The sequence below is a fragment of the Cygnus atratus genome, chromosome 3 (assembly GCF_013377495.2).
Source record: "Cygnus atratus isolate AKBS03 ecotype Queensland, Australia chromosome 3, CAtr_DNAZoo_HiC_assembly, whole genome shotgun sequence".
NCBI lineage: Eukaryota > Metazoa > Chordata > Aves > Anseriformes > Anatidae > Cygnus > Cygnus atratus.
In genome coordinates, this window is record NC_066364.1 from 86,688,681 (window position 1) to 86,702,125 (window position 13,445).

The window sequence follows — 13,445 nt, forward strand, 5'->3', positions numbered from 1 at the left end:
ACACCCTGTGTGTTAAAAGAGAAAGCTATCCGTGTAACCTGCTTAAAATTAGAAAGGGTGTGGATTCATAATCCTTAAACTGATACTGACGCTGGCTGACATCAGAAGGGGCAGTCCTGCCCGCCTCAGTCCACCTTCCCTAATAATTCTCCTGCGTGGCAATGCCAGCACTTACCTGAGCATGTCTCAAGCTGCATCAGGGAGCTGATCTGGCTCAAGACTAACCAACCCTTCCTTCTCCCTTTGCAGGTGAGGTTTTAGCTAGAGCAGTTACCCAATCTTTATAACCAGCATCTCGACTTGGGTTGTAGGGGTGGGTTGCTTTTTTGCTTTTTTATCTGTGTTTTTTGTTTGTTTGTTTTTTATCCCATTTCACCATGGGGTTTTGTAGTTCTAAGAGAACTGATGGACAAGTTCTTAAGCTTCTTCATCTTGTGGTGTATGAGTTGGTCATTCCCAGCTGTTTGCTCATCTAGTGGTAGGAGGAAATGAGCCAGTGCTTCAGTGCACAATCTGGCTGATTTAGCACAACCTCACCTTCACAGGCTGTGCGAGTTAAGGTGCTAGACTTTGTACTGATGTGTACCTGTGTCTAAACCTGCGTGGTCTTGCACTTGCCTAGTTTTTGAAAGCTAATGATGAAACCAAACTATATGGTATTAAATCTGTGTATATGATTGTACCAGCCAGCAAAGCCAAGGAGACGATAGAGAGAGACCTGTTTCAGTCCGTGGAGCTGAACAACAGAACACAGTGAGCTCATTAAATGCCTGTCTCTGGTGAAGAAAACACAAAAGGCTTTTATTGTTCTAGAAAAGATGCAAATGTTTCCAAGTTAAAAGAAGGCTGTGGCTAAAGCTTGTTGAACGGTAAAAAACAATTGCTTAGTGAAAAAAACTGGGTATTATTTAAAACATTCAAATGAGTGGTCAAAAGCACAACTGCAAAAACAGACTGTATAAGGTATTTGATTTCATATTGCCTCACAGCCAAATTTTTAAAACATTACTCCTCTGTAGCGTCAACAAAACACGCATTAAACGCATTGAGAATCTCAGAGTAAATGTCAGAAGGACGTTGGCATCAAAGAGGAATGTATTTCTATTGAAATTATGCAAAGATCTTTTTATACAGCACTGGGCTTTATAGTGTTTCCATGAGCAGCCTGCAAATAAGTGTAAAATTGTTGTGGTACAAATTTGCAGGTGATGGAGGTGGAGAAAGTATAGTGATGAGCAAGATGCTTGAGCACACTCAAATAAAATGTTTTCTCTTTCTGAAGCATGGCCTTGCATTTTATCCTAAAGCACATAAATCCAGCTTATTTGCTGGAGAACAATAGCTTGGAAAGTCATAGGTTTTTTTTCTAAAGAGTAGAGCCATGCTGGACAAATCATGTAATATGAGCATTGCCATTGGCTGTGCTGTAGAATTTGTTGATTAGATAAGTATATGCATAACAAATTGCTAGTTCTGCTAATATAGATTATTCTGCTTGGAGAACTGGTTTTTGTTATACTAGCATGAGCTCTTAAAGGGTTGGTGATAAAACGCTACATCAAACAGCCTGTAAATACAGAAAAAACTATCGTAAGATGGTGAGGATAAAAGCAGAAATACGATCTTGTTTATAAACAAGGAGCAATGATGGGAAGGAAGAAATGATTTTTATCTTAGTGTATGCTGTTAGAGAGAGCGATATCAGAATGTTGTCACTAACTCTGATCTGATCTGAAAAGGATGTTGGAAGATTGGAGAGGGTTCAAAGGAGATCGAGTGCAATACTTCAAGGCTTAAAATTACTCCCCCACCATCACCACATGAGGAATTCCCCCTGCTCACTTCGATCAAAAAAAACTACTGAGAAATGACTTGGTTAATATTCAAGTACCTTAACAGGGATGAAGGTTACTGGTTGATAAAGGGCCTTTGTAATCTCAGACTGATACACAACAAAATATTAACTGGAGACTGGGGCCAGCTGCTTAAATTCGAGAACAGCCCCAAACTAGGTGACTTCAGCAGCCCCTTCTAGCTGTGCTGGTACAGCTGTTTGTTTTCGCACTTCAGTATACGCTTCGGTTATTTCAAGCCAGGTTGGCTTTGTTTACTTCTTTTTTTTTACAAGATGAAATAAAAACTCTTAAACGTGAAATACCTCGCTCATTTAGGTATAATGGTTTAAAGTTTAAAGGTGCTTCCTGCTTAATATGATTTACTCTGGCTTGATCCATTTGAATGGATATTATACAGGGAACAGTTGCAAGATTTAAGGCAGTCAACAACTGAAAATAATGGGTTCTTTTCATTCATAAAGATGGGCAGTGGGGGGGATGACACTGAAGAAGAGGAAGATACCTGGAGGAAAAGACATTGTATTCAGTCTACCCCATCGGTGTTTACATTACATGACAATCCATACTTCTTCAGGTGGGCTGCTCATTGCGAGTGTGTTATTTATTCTTACAATTTACATGGGGAAAAGTGTTTATAGAAAGGGAGATGGAAATGTGTACTCATATGATTTTCTTCCCTTTGAAAGGGGAAGTAAGAGGGAACTATGGCTGATAATAAATTCCACTGCTTTTTTATATTTATTTTTACAGCTGAAGTTTTCCAAGCCTTCCTTGTCATTCATTAGTAGATCTGTATTATGGAACATACTCCTATTTCCTCACCCACCCCGCCCTCTTCACTTACCCCTGAGGAGACATTTGTTTCAAAAATTCAAACTACTTCAAGTAGTAGTAATTTGGATTATTGAACCACTACTAATCTGCAAAGACATACCAGGTGGAACTCTAGGACTATCTTTGACTATCTTCCATCTATGTTGCAACCCAGTGTTTTCATGAATGATTTGAATATATGCTTATTATATCTGTAGGTGATGCTAAACCCACATACTGAAGAGGCCAAGATTAAAATTCAAAATGATCCTGACGGTTTAAAGTGTTTGCAATTAATAAAATGCAGTGCAGTGAGTACGAAGGCTTTGCTGCAGTGCCAGTAGTCATGAACGAGATGTAGAATAACTGGCTAGGCAACAGCTCTTCACTACAGGAGCTAGGTCTTTAGTGGACCACAAACTAAACATAAGTCAACAGCGCTGTGATTTTCTTTCAGCGAAAGAAAAATGCAGCCACTCTGTTAAGAGAGAAATTGAAATTGCAGCCTGAATATTGTGTCTACTTTTGGGCACACTGAAAGTGCTGCCCTTCCAAGAAAAGAAGAGCATTAAAAGGAGGTTGAGGGAAAGCTATCTGAGCTGCAGAAAACATGACCTGTGTTGGAAGATTGAAATATTTGTGGTGTGTAGCCTGTAGAAAACAAGGCTGAAAGGAGTTGCAGAACGTAAAAGAATGAACTGTATTTAGGGCACAAATTAGAGCAGGGAAGACTGTAGGTGCGTTTTCCCTGAGGACTTGCCTGTGTAGAGTAAATTAATGTGGACAGCCTGCACTTGTAGGGATTTTTAAGAGGATGGTGGACAAACATCTTCCGGGACCAGCAGAAGGCCATCTCGGCCTTTGCAGGAGGATGGAGAAATGAATGAACTGCACAGGGGGATCCCCTCTTGACCTGTGTGTCTACAGGTCTGGGCAGAATTGTTGTTGTGCTTTTCCCTTCAGTTTCTAAAAAGTGTATGTGCAGATGAGATAAAATAGGTTAGATTTGATCTTGGAAACTAGGGTGAGTACAGTTTGAGAAGATTAGTTGTACTGAAGGGTGATTAGCCTCATTGTTTTTATAGAGTAATTAAATCTGTAGCTTTAATCAGAAAGGCGCAAATTCTTTGAAGGAGGGAGAAACAAAGGGGTGATGACTTTTAATCCAATCAGGGAGGATGGCTTTAATACAGATGAATTCAAAGGCTGGGCCTTTAATAAACAAGGTAGACTTAGATGAACAATCTGTAGGGGAAGTGTTACCACCACCTGATTTGGTTAAAGCTACTCAGAAAGTGGTGGCTGTATAAGCAGAGGCTCGCTGGTGGCCTGGTCTGGAAGTAGATGGACTTGTGGCCTCACCTGGAGAGGCTGCCAGTTGGCACAGACGCCCAAGTCTGTAGGAACGTGAGAGGTAAGGTTCCCTTGTGCACCATCTGTTGCTTTTCTTGTATCTGAAGACTTAGGTATACTGGGAGTTGGTTTTACATTCAGGAATTGTGACTGCATGAGGTCAAGCCTCTGTTTAAAAAAACATGGTTTGCACTGATGTCATTTCAGGCATATTGGAAGTATCAGCATTGCCAGGAGGTTCTCAACAGTTTGTGCTGGCGATGGCTACTGATAGCTAAAATCGAGAATGAACCCCTAAAGCCTGATTGGCTTATGCTTGCAGATATTGTGTTGGGTAGAAAAGTTTCACCAGTTTATTGCATAGTGTCTCTCTGTCTTTTGCTGTGTTACTGTCTTCTTATTTGGATATGTAAATAATAAACAGATTGTCTTTTCTCTTAGTGACTTGCTCTACAAGATAATATCACCGCTTTTGCATGATATGCTGGAAATGGGTTCCTGTAAAGTCTGAATGTTTTTAACCAGTTATGTATAAGGCAGAATACTTGCAAAGGATTGTCCTGTAGAAAGCCTGTAGTCTTCCAAGAGTACACACTTGCTTCTGGTCTTGCTCTGTGGAAACAGGATTTTTTTTCTATCATTTCTTTGCCTGGGACACTGCTTAAGGATCCTGGGATCTGTGCACAAATAAAATTTTGTTCCTTGACCTTTATTTGTCTCTGGCTTTGTAAGCTTAGCTGTTGAGATACTTGCTGATAGTCTGTGGAATAAACTGAGGCATCCATTGAAAACTTTGAGCTGTGTGGAAGGTGGTGATTGCAGAGTGGACAGAAGGTTCATGAGGCAGACTGAGAAGTGCCCCTGAAAACATTGGCCTTTGTTACCAAGCAAAACACTTATATGAGAGTGTGAAGCGATAGGAATGAAGAATAGCGTGAGCTGCAGCCAGACTAAAACTAATTTTCACTGGGCTGGAGTTTCTGTCTTAGCTCATGCTCAGACCTTGTTTTCTTCCCTAAACTGGAAGAAAAATCCTCTCACATTATTCTCTTAAGTGAAGGTCTTCTGCTGTAGGCTGTCAGTCAGGGACTGTAGCTTTTTGGTTATTCATCTGGTTTTCTGGTGACTTCTCATTCAGCTTTTAAGTTAGGCTAAGCAGTCATTTAGTTTCTGAAATTAATTTAGTCAAAAATAAGCTCTTCTAAAACAGCTAGATCGGAAGAAGGTGCAACTTTACTGTGTAGCCTGATATCGAGATTGGAGCATGTTCTGGCCTTTCTCTGAACCAGCGTGTACAGGTGATTTCATTAAACCTTGTTGAATGCAGGGAGTGTGTGAGGTTCTTGTGAAAATTTGTGGGCTGATTTTTTTTTTTTTTATTTTTAGTTTTTCAGGAGTTGGGTTGGAAGCTTGGTCTTTTTAAGCCTTTCTTCGTTTGCCAAAGTCTAATTTTAAACTTTTTTTTTAACCAAAGACTACTTTTTTTAAAAACACATGTTAAATACTGATATAGGTTCTTCCTTATTTAACTATAAAGGAAATATGAGTGACAATAGTATTTTAAGCTGAGTGTTTCCAAATTGACGATGTATTTCAGCTGTTCAGAGAGGCTTAAAATCTGTACCGCTTTGGGCAGTAGCTGACAAAGAGGATAGGTATGCAGAAAGGAAGTACAGTTGCTCTGAAGCCTACGTTATGCTGTATGGTGAAAGACCCTCTGTTGAGAAGGGAGCCCTTACCTTCTATTTACCAATTGTAATCTTGGGTTTTTCAGTAGGGTGGCTAGTGAAATTTACAGCAAGGGTAGCCTTTGCTTTTAGCAGACCAAATGATGCTTGCAGTAAGCGTAAGATTTTGAATGTTCTCCTCTTCATATGCAAAACCTTTTTGGCACTGCCCAAACAAGTGCAGGGGCTGCAGTATAGAGAGGGATTATAATTATAATTCCTGGCACAGGAGTCTCTTGCAGCATCCTCTGAAGCAGTGTGGTTTTACACTGCCCCTTACTGGGATTCTCTCATAGTGCAAGAACTCAAAGCTACTGGATGCCCAAGAGTTTGCTCTATTTCAGGGGTTTGGGTTGTGAGGTTTTTTTGTTTTGTTTTGGGGTTCTGTTGCATTTTTTTCCCCAAGGTATGAGTTAAATAACATATAGTACTCTTCTGTGTATCAAAATGCATTATTTATAATAGTTGCTTTACAGTTAATTTTAATATTTCTTGATGTTTCATTGTGTTCTTAGAGTTTGTTTGAAAACTCCTTGTGGAGTTTGGTGATAATGGTCTTTGATACAGATCCAAACTGGTGGAAGCTTGGAATGACCTAGGAATTGGTCTTTCATTTTTAAACTAGGGACCATTAGGCTTGATTTTCGACCACAGGAGCACTACGTTCCATGTATTAAAACTACATTCCATGGATTAAAAAAAATCTGAAAGAATGGGGGATTAGGACTAGAGGCAATTCTCTGTTATTCCTGGGGAGTGAGACAGCTGAGTTCTCTGGCTAAACATAAAGCAATCTCACCATTCAGTTTTGTTTGCCAAGAATACAGTTGTCGAGTTGAGGATGTTGTGTTTAGCTAAATGGGTAGCAAGTTTAGAATGATAATTGGGGTGGGGGGAGGCACAAAACAATGCAGTGATAGTAGTAGTAGTAGTTTTCATCTGAAAGGTAACAGAGTTGTCTAATCAGTTCTATTCCCACAATGTGTGGTGCAAGCAGAGATCTTCATTGTAGTATTGGAAGATACAAAAGGGAGTTAAGTCAATGAACTTTTGATACATAATGGGAATCTCCTAGCATTCTGTAGATCCTAATGAGCTACCATTTTGCTGTGTAGAAGGAAGCTGCATAGAAATGCAAGCAACCGTAGTTTCAAAATTGAGCTTAAAAGTACAGAATGCCTTCTTAATTTATAGAACATTGAGCTTATTTTATGTGACAGTTGTACTTTTGTGGGGAGTGACTTTCAGCAATATCTGAAGTGCAGTAGGTATCTTGTGGGAATCAAAAAACAAAATGCTAACCTGGCTAGATTCCCAGCTCCCCTTGTGACACACAGTTAAGTACCCCACTGAAGAAACTAATTATTCAGGTTAAAGGATTTGTGAAAATGCTTGAATACTTCTTGGCAATCTGGCTGTATAGACAGTACAAAGCTTTACAACTGATGATTCTTGCTGAGCTTAATTTGATCAAGGAATACCTCTACAGGGGCATGCATAAAAGGAAGCCAAAGTACAGACAGCTTTCCTTGGTGTATTGCACACAGCCATTTTTCTGTGCAAAAACCACCAGCTCAGTTACAGAGGGAGCATGGAAAAGGACAATGTGAGGGATTTGGGACTGAGTATTCTGGTGTGAACAATTCAGGAATGACCTGTGATGCTCTGCTCCATGGACTGAATAGGGGAAGTTACAAAGATGGCCAGGATAAAAATGCTTTTATTCTGAGATTGCTCAGGAAACAGGAACTGGTACATTAAGAATGAAACACATCATTAAGGCATTAATAGAGAGTATTTTTCCATAACTTGTTGACTCACTAGCCTGTTAGCCTTTGTGGGCTGCTTATCAAACTTTTCAGAGACCACATTCTACGAGAGAGACTTAGTTTTAAAATGTTGTTTCATTTGGGTGCACAGAGCAACTCCAAGTCACCATGGCCTCATGGCTTACGTAGTTCATGAGCTACTAATTGCTATGAAGAATTCCTGTAGTTCAAACACTGTAGTCACAAGAACTAGTCTCTCCCAAAACACCTACATTTGGGTATTTCGAAGTAGAGACCTGGCCCAATACTTTCTTCAGATGCCTAAAATTGTCCTTTTAAGTGGGCGCATCGATCAGAAATGTTACTTTTGACAGTGTCTTCCAGGACTAAATGAGAATACAGGGAGTTCTCAAATCCAAGGTGGTCTTCTCCATTTCAAAAAAGATTGCCTGAATGATTTAGTAGGTCTTCCTGGGTCTACCAAAATCTTAATGTTGTTGAATGGTATAGTTTTATTTCTGCATATGCTCTTGAAGAAAAACATTCTGATTGCCAGAATAAGGAGAAAGATTCAGATAGTGATGTTTATCGAATGAACTGTGCTCAGCAACCGTGTCTAAGAAACTCTGACTTCAAAACAAGCTATGAAGTCAGAGAAAGGTTAGCTAGCCTTTGTTAATCTAAGCCCTTTTATCCTGCTTAATGAAGGGAAGCAACATCATAAAGCTAATCTGTGGGCTGGAACTGTCAGTACCATTACTAATTTTATTATTTTTTTTGTAAAAACAGGGCTGAATGAACCATAAAAAATTAATAACCTGATTTTGTGTCCCATGCAGGTTTTCTCAAGTTCTGGAAGTAGCAGGACGTTTGGTTGCTAACTGACCTGGAACTTATGCTCCACCTTGGAAAGATCTGCAGTGGGAGCCGTTCACCTTCACATACCCTGTAGTTTTCTGCCTCAGAAGAAAAGGACTTGGTGTGTGAGAGTGGCACAAGGTGACAATGTAACATAGGTGATGCTGAAGGTCTCCTGAGAAGAACTGACTCTGTAAGAGGCTTCTCCTTCATCCTCCTCTCCCCCGCCTTTTTTTTTTTTTTTTGATAACTCCCCCTTTCAGTATCTACAAGCAAGATGCCAGCCAAGACACCCATCTACTTGAAAGCCGCTAACAACAAGAAAGGGAAGAAATTCAAACTAAGGGATATCTTGTCTCCAGATATGATCAGTCCGCCACTTGGAGATTTTCGTCACACCATACACATTGGAAAAGAGGGACAACATGATGTTTTTGGAGACATCTCCTTTTTGCAGGGCAACTATGAGCTATTGCCTGGAAATGAAGGAGAAACTAGAGGTAGCCAATCTGATGGCCACAGTGAATTCTTAAGGGCAAACAGCACTTCTGAATCCATGTTTACAGAAACTCCATCACCAGTGCTCAAAAATGCTATTTCCCTTCCTGCCATTGGGGGTTCTCAAGCTCTCACGTTGCCCTTACTGTCACCAGTGACATTTAATTCAAAACAAGAATCCATCAAGTCATCAAGAAATCCTAGGCTTAGCTGTGAGCCAGTAATTGAAGAAAAGTTGCAGGAGAAAAGTAAACAGATGGAAGATGGAGAATCATACAAAGATGACTTATGGGAGCAAAATGGTTCTTCATCACATTTTTCTAATGGTAGAGACAGTCACTCATCCAGCTTTTCTGAACGATGCACTGATTGGCAAACAGTTGATTTATTTGATGACAGTCAACTTTCGTGTGAACTAACCAAGACAAAGTCAGAAGAATCCCTTTCAGATCTTGCAGGCTCTCTTCTCTCATTACAGCTTGACTTGGGACCTTCACTTTTGGATGAGGTCCTCAATGTAATGGACAAGAATAAATATTAGAACTGGTACTCCTTGCTTTCTTGTAAGTGATTCACTTAAACAAAACCAACAACAAAAAAAAACCACCATTCAAGAGTAGAGACGCTTAAAAATCAGCTGTATTTGCAGTTGTTTGACGGGTTTTCTAAAAATATTCATAAAGTACTATTTTTTTACCTATTGTTTTTCATGATTTTTATTACACTAAATTCTCGTATCAGGAAGGTAAATTTTAATAACAATTTTCAGCAAACATAAAATGTTTTTAAGTACCAGTATAATGATCAGAAACTTAAGAAACGGAGTTTGAGGATGATACTGATTGTGACATTTGGTTAGTTCACTTCTACAGGCTTCTGAATATATGAGACTCTGTAAGTGTCAGAAAGGAGATTGGTATTATTCACTGTTACAGACTATTACAACACCATGTTACATGTAGGCCTCTTTCTAGAACCTTATGTGGGGGGGTCTTGATTGTTGTGTTTTTTTTTTTTCCCTAGTACCACTTCTGTTATACCTTCACAGTAACTATTTCTGCAGTCTTATACTACCGCTCTATATTCAGATGTGAACGATTTGAAGGCTTTTTTCAGCTTGAACACCTGGTCCAGAGTCTTGGCTGTTTTTAATGAGTATGCACAAATTTACACAAGTTGAGGCTTTGGGCCTTGTATTGTATATGAAATGATATGTTGTAAACAGGTGACACATGCAAGATATTATGGTTAAATTATTTTAAAAGTTGAAATATATTTTTTGTGTGTATCTTGGCTTTTTACTGCAGAGCCTACACATACAGTATCTCATCAAAATAGTTGCTTGACATTATTGGTGCTCTTCTGAAAATTGTATATTTGTGTGTTTGAAAAGAAATATGTATTGATATTCCTTGCTTTTTTTCTTCATTTATTGCCACACATGCTTAAACTTGCAACTGATTATTTTAACTTTTCAAGAAGGCACTGGTTATTCACAACGCTTGTGATGTGTGCTGCAACAGCCGATGTTTTGGGAAATGTGGATCCTTTAATACAGTACATGGATTGCATAGATATCTTGTGCAATACAATAAAAAAATTAAATCGCTATGTCTTTGTTATTCAGTACATAGCCTCACCAAAATACAAAGTTTTGTTTTCTGCTATAACAAACAGACTGCAGTAGAGTTGCAAAAATATGGGATCAAGGGGCAGATCAGATTGAGATACTATCTCGATTAATTTGACGTCTGCAATCCAGTATACTTCCTGGGGTTGTAAGGGCAAACTCCATGCACGTTGGGCCTTCTGGGATATACGTTGATTTTTTTGTTAAGTAACAGGAAAGCAAAGAGCAATACTTTGGCACAGTGAAGTTAATGGCATAGTTCCTGCAGCTTTCAGTAAAGCCTTTAGGTAAAAATCCTGATGCAGTTTGTAAAGCGGTCTTGGGTCAAAAACCACATTGCATCTCTATCTTCCGATCAGAGCACATAAGTCATGGAAGATTTAGTATATATTATCTTCTTCATCAAAATTTCTAGGGAGTCAAGGTCAGCTAATTCCATTACTTCCATGTGTTTTAGGAATAATTTTGCCCATGACAGTAACTATTCCTGCTTCTGGTCAAGCAGTTGTATTAGTGTGTATTGACGAGACATCTGTCTTCCATGTTCTGCATTTAAACGAGGAACTGAGATGTACAATGCCTAAGAGCTGTGCTTATTTTTAAGATAATTTTTAATTTTTGACATCATATTCTCTGTGTATGAGCCTGCATTAATTTTCCAGTGCATTCATGGTACAAGAAAGGTGCTTCTGTGACTATAGTGGGTTTTGTGTTTCAGAAAGCAGGTTCAAGGATCTGCTTGGCCACTTGTTTCTGATAGGATCTGGGGTTTAGGACCTAATGAGAATTTAGGCCAAAATTTTCATTGGAAAAACCTGTCAGTCATTAGCATAGGAGAAATTTGGGTAATAGGTAGTTTGGAAATAAGTAATTAGGCATTTTCTATGTAGACTAGCTTCGCTATCATGAACAGAACAAAGTATTTGTTTAATTAAAGTCAGTATCTTGCAGGACTCCTCCAAGTATTTTCTGGAGAGCAGAAACAGATTCTTACAGCTGCTATTGCAGTTGTGTTATTTTTGCTTTGTCATTTTTTTATACTCGATTTCCTGGCTCCTGAAAAATGTCTTGCCACTTCAGGAGTTTTCAGTTTGTATCATCCTTTCTATGTGATTCCTCTTCTAAATTTGTAAATCCTTAGCTCTTACTATGACAGTGGGTGGTCCGAGTTAAATTATCATCACTCCAGGCAGAAAGAACCACTGTGTTGTGGAGGAGCCCTTGCTCAAGTAAGAACAGGATTTTTACCCTGGCAACATAAACTTCATCTTTCTAAAAGCATTTTTGTCACTGCCTTTAGAAGCTGAAACCCTGAATTTTTTGCATCTGATCAGTCTTCCACATAAAGCTTTAGGAGAGACAGAGTCAAAATGTGCCCAGCTTCTGTCTTGACATGTTCTTCTGTAAAACAGTGCTCTGTGTAATCTGATCCAGCATCGCCCTTGTCACAATACAGGTTGCCAGATGCCAGATCAAAGCCTTGGATTTCTGGTTTGTGAGAAGTTCTGCCTTCCTGAAGCCTTGATAAAATTGTAAATGGAAAGCTGACTTTCCAAGGGAGCATTACTCTGGTTTCCTCAAAACTGAGATACTGCTGCATATTGGCCTTGGAACAAGGGACTGGCAGGAGTTGCCTTGGATATCATATCAATTTTTTGTGACCACTACCCTAAAAAGTCCAGTGAATCCCTAAAGATGTAATCTAAATGTGCCCGAGGAAGAAAGCAAGCCACCCAGGTATGCTTGGTTCCTGCATCAGTGTTAGCTGAGTTCCACATTTGTACAATCCTACAAACTGGACTATGCGCCATGCCATACACAAACATACCAACAAGTCCAATATCGTCTAAATCAACCACCCATGTCACAGTTCCCCTGCCAACCTAACTGGGATGATCAGTATTGTGCTGAGAATGTCAGTGGGAGGTAACAAGCCAAATGCTGGGACCATATTGACCTCTTTTTTCTTTCCCTTTTTTTTTTTTTTCCTAATGAGAACCAAATCCAAAGCTTTAGAGGAAACTGAAAAGCAAAATAAATCTCCCAGCCAAATCACAAATCAAAGGGTGGAAAACAGCCAGATGAGGGTGCCAGAAACCTCAAGACGGGTTTGATGCAGTCCAAACAGTTTTTTAGTTTTTGGTTTGTTTTTTTTTTAAGTCCGTTGTATAGGTACAAGAAACTACTGACTTCCACAATAACCTTACTTTCTTCCCCACGTTGACAAGCTGTACGTTAGGAAAATTTGCCAGTCATTGACATTTGCTTGCATTCATGCTCCTCAAACTTACATATACGGAAGGTCCCCACTTTGCTTCACCTGTTTCCCCATACCACTACAAAGCATATACGCAACAGAGCCATCTGGATTTGCTGGGAAAGGGGTATAAATAACTGCACAGTATGTGAACAGGACAGAAAAGGGGAGAAAATATAAAGAAAAGTCTCAAGAGTGACAAACAATACATCGTTTAAGAATCACTTCCTTCCTTCATAGTCCTTTTTCCTTTTTGCATTTCTTGGTGTTAACAAGGAAGCTAGCTATCAGGGTTAGGGCTGAAAGGACATTCTCTAATTTGTGCAGGAAATTCTCAACAAGAATAGTTTGAGGCCAAGTTTCACGAAAACGCAGGGGGACTTAACTCCTAGAAGGCTTATCAGCTCAACATTTTTTCATTCCTGCTAGAATTAGTGAGAGAAGGGACGCTTCAGATGGCTGCCTCTGCAAGAATGTCAGTCGTGACCAGAATCGGCAGCAGCTGTTTGATATGTGACATATAAATAACCCAGATGCAAGCCTAGCAGGAAAGCTGTTGGACCCTGCAAAATGAGGCCAAATAAAGTTCAGATGATGCAAGGGGAAGCTAAGAAAGATACACACTAGACTTTATTCTAAGGAAAGAAATTAACAGTTGTTATAGGCGAATTAATTAAATTAGCA

At 39.4% G+C, this 13,445-nt stretch overlaps 1 protein-coding gene across 5 annotated transcripts in view; it reads left to right on the top strand.

The window, feature by feature from the left end:
* Nucleotides 1–10,485, top strand: part of CDC42EP3 (CDC42 effector protein 3) — a 34,275-nt gene extending 23,790 nt beyond the window's left edge. For all 5 annotated transcript variants that reach the window (XM_035561757.1, XM_035561734.2, XM_035561748.2 and 2 more), the window contains one exon: nt 8,358–10,485. In XM_035561757.1, coding sequence (XP_035417650.1) covers nt 8,654–9,415 — 762 coding nt within the window. In that variant the 5' untranslated portion in view covers nt 8,358–8,653 and the 3' untranslated portion in view covers nt 9,416–10,485. The remainder of the gene's footprint in view (nt 1–8,357) is intronic.
* Nucleotides 10,486–13,445: the final 2,960 nt, after the last annotated feature.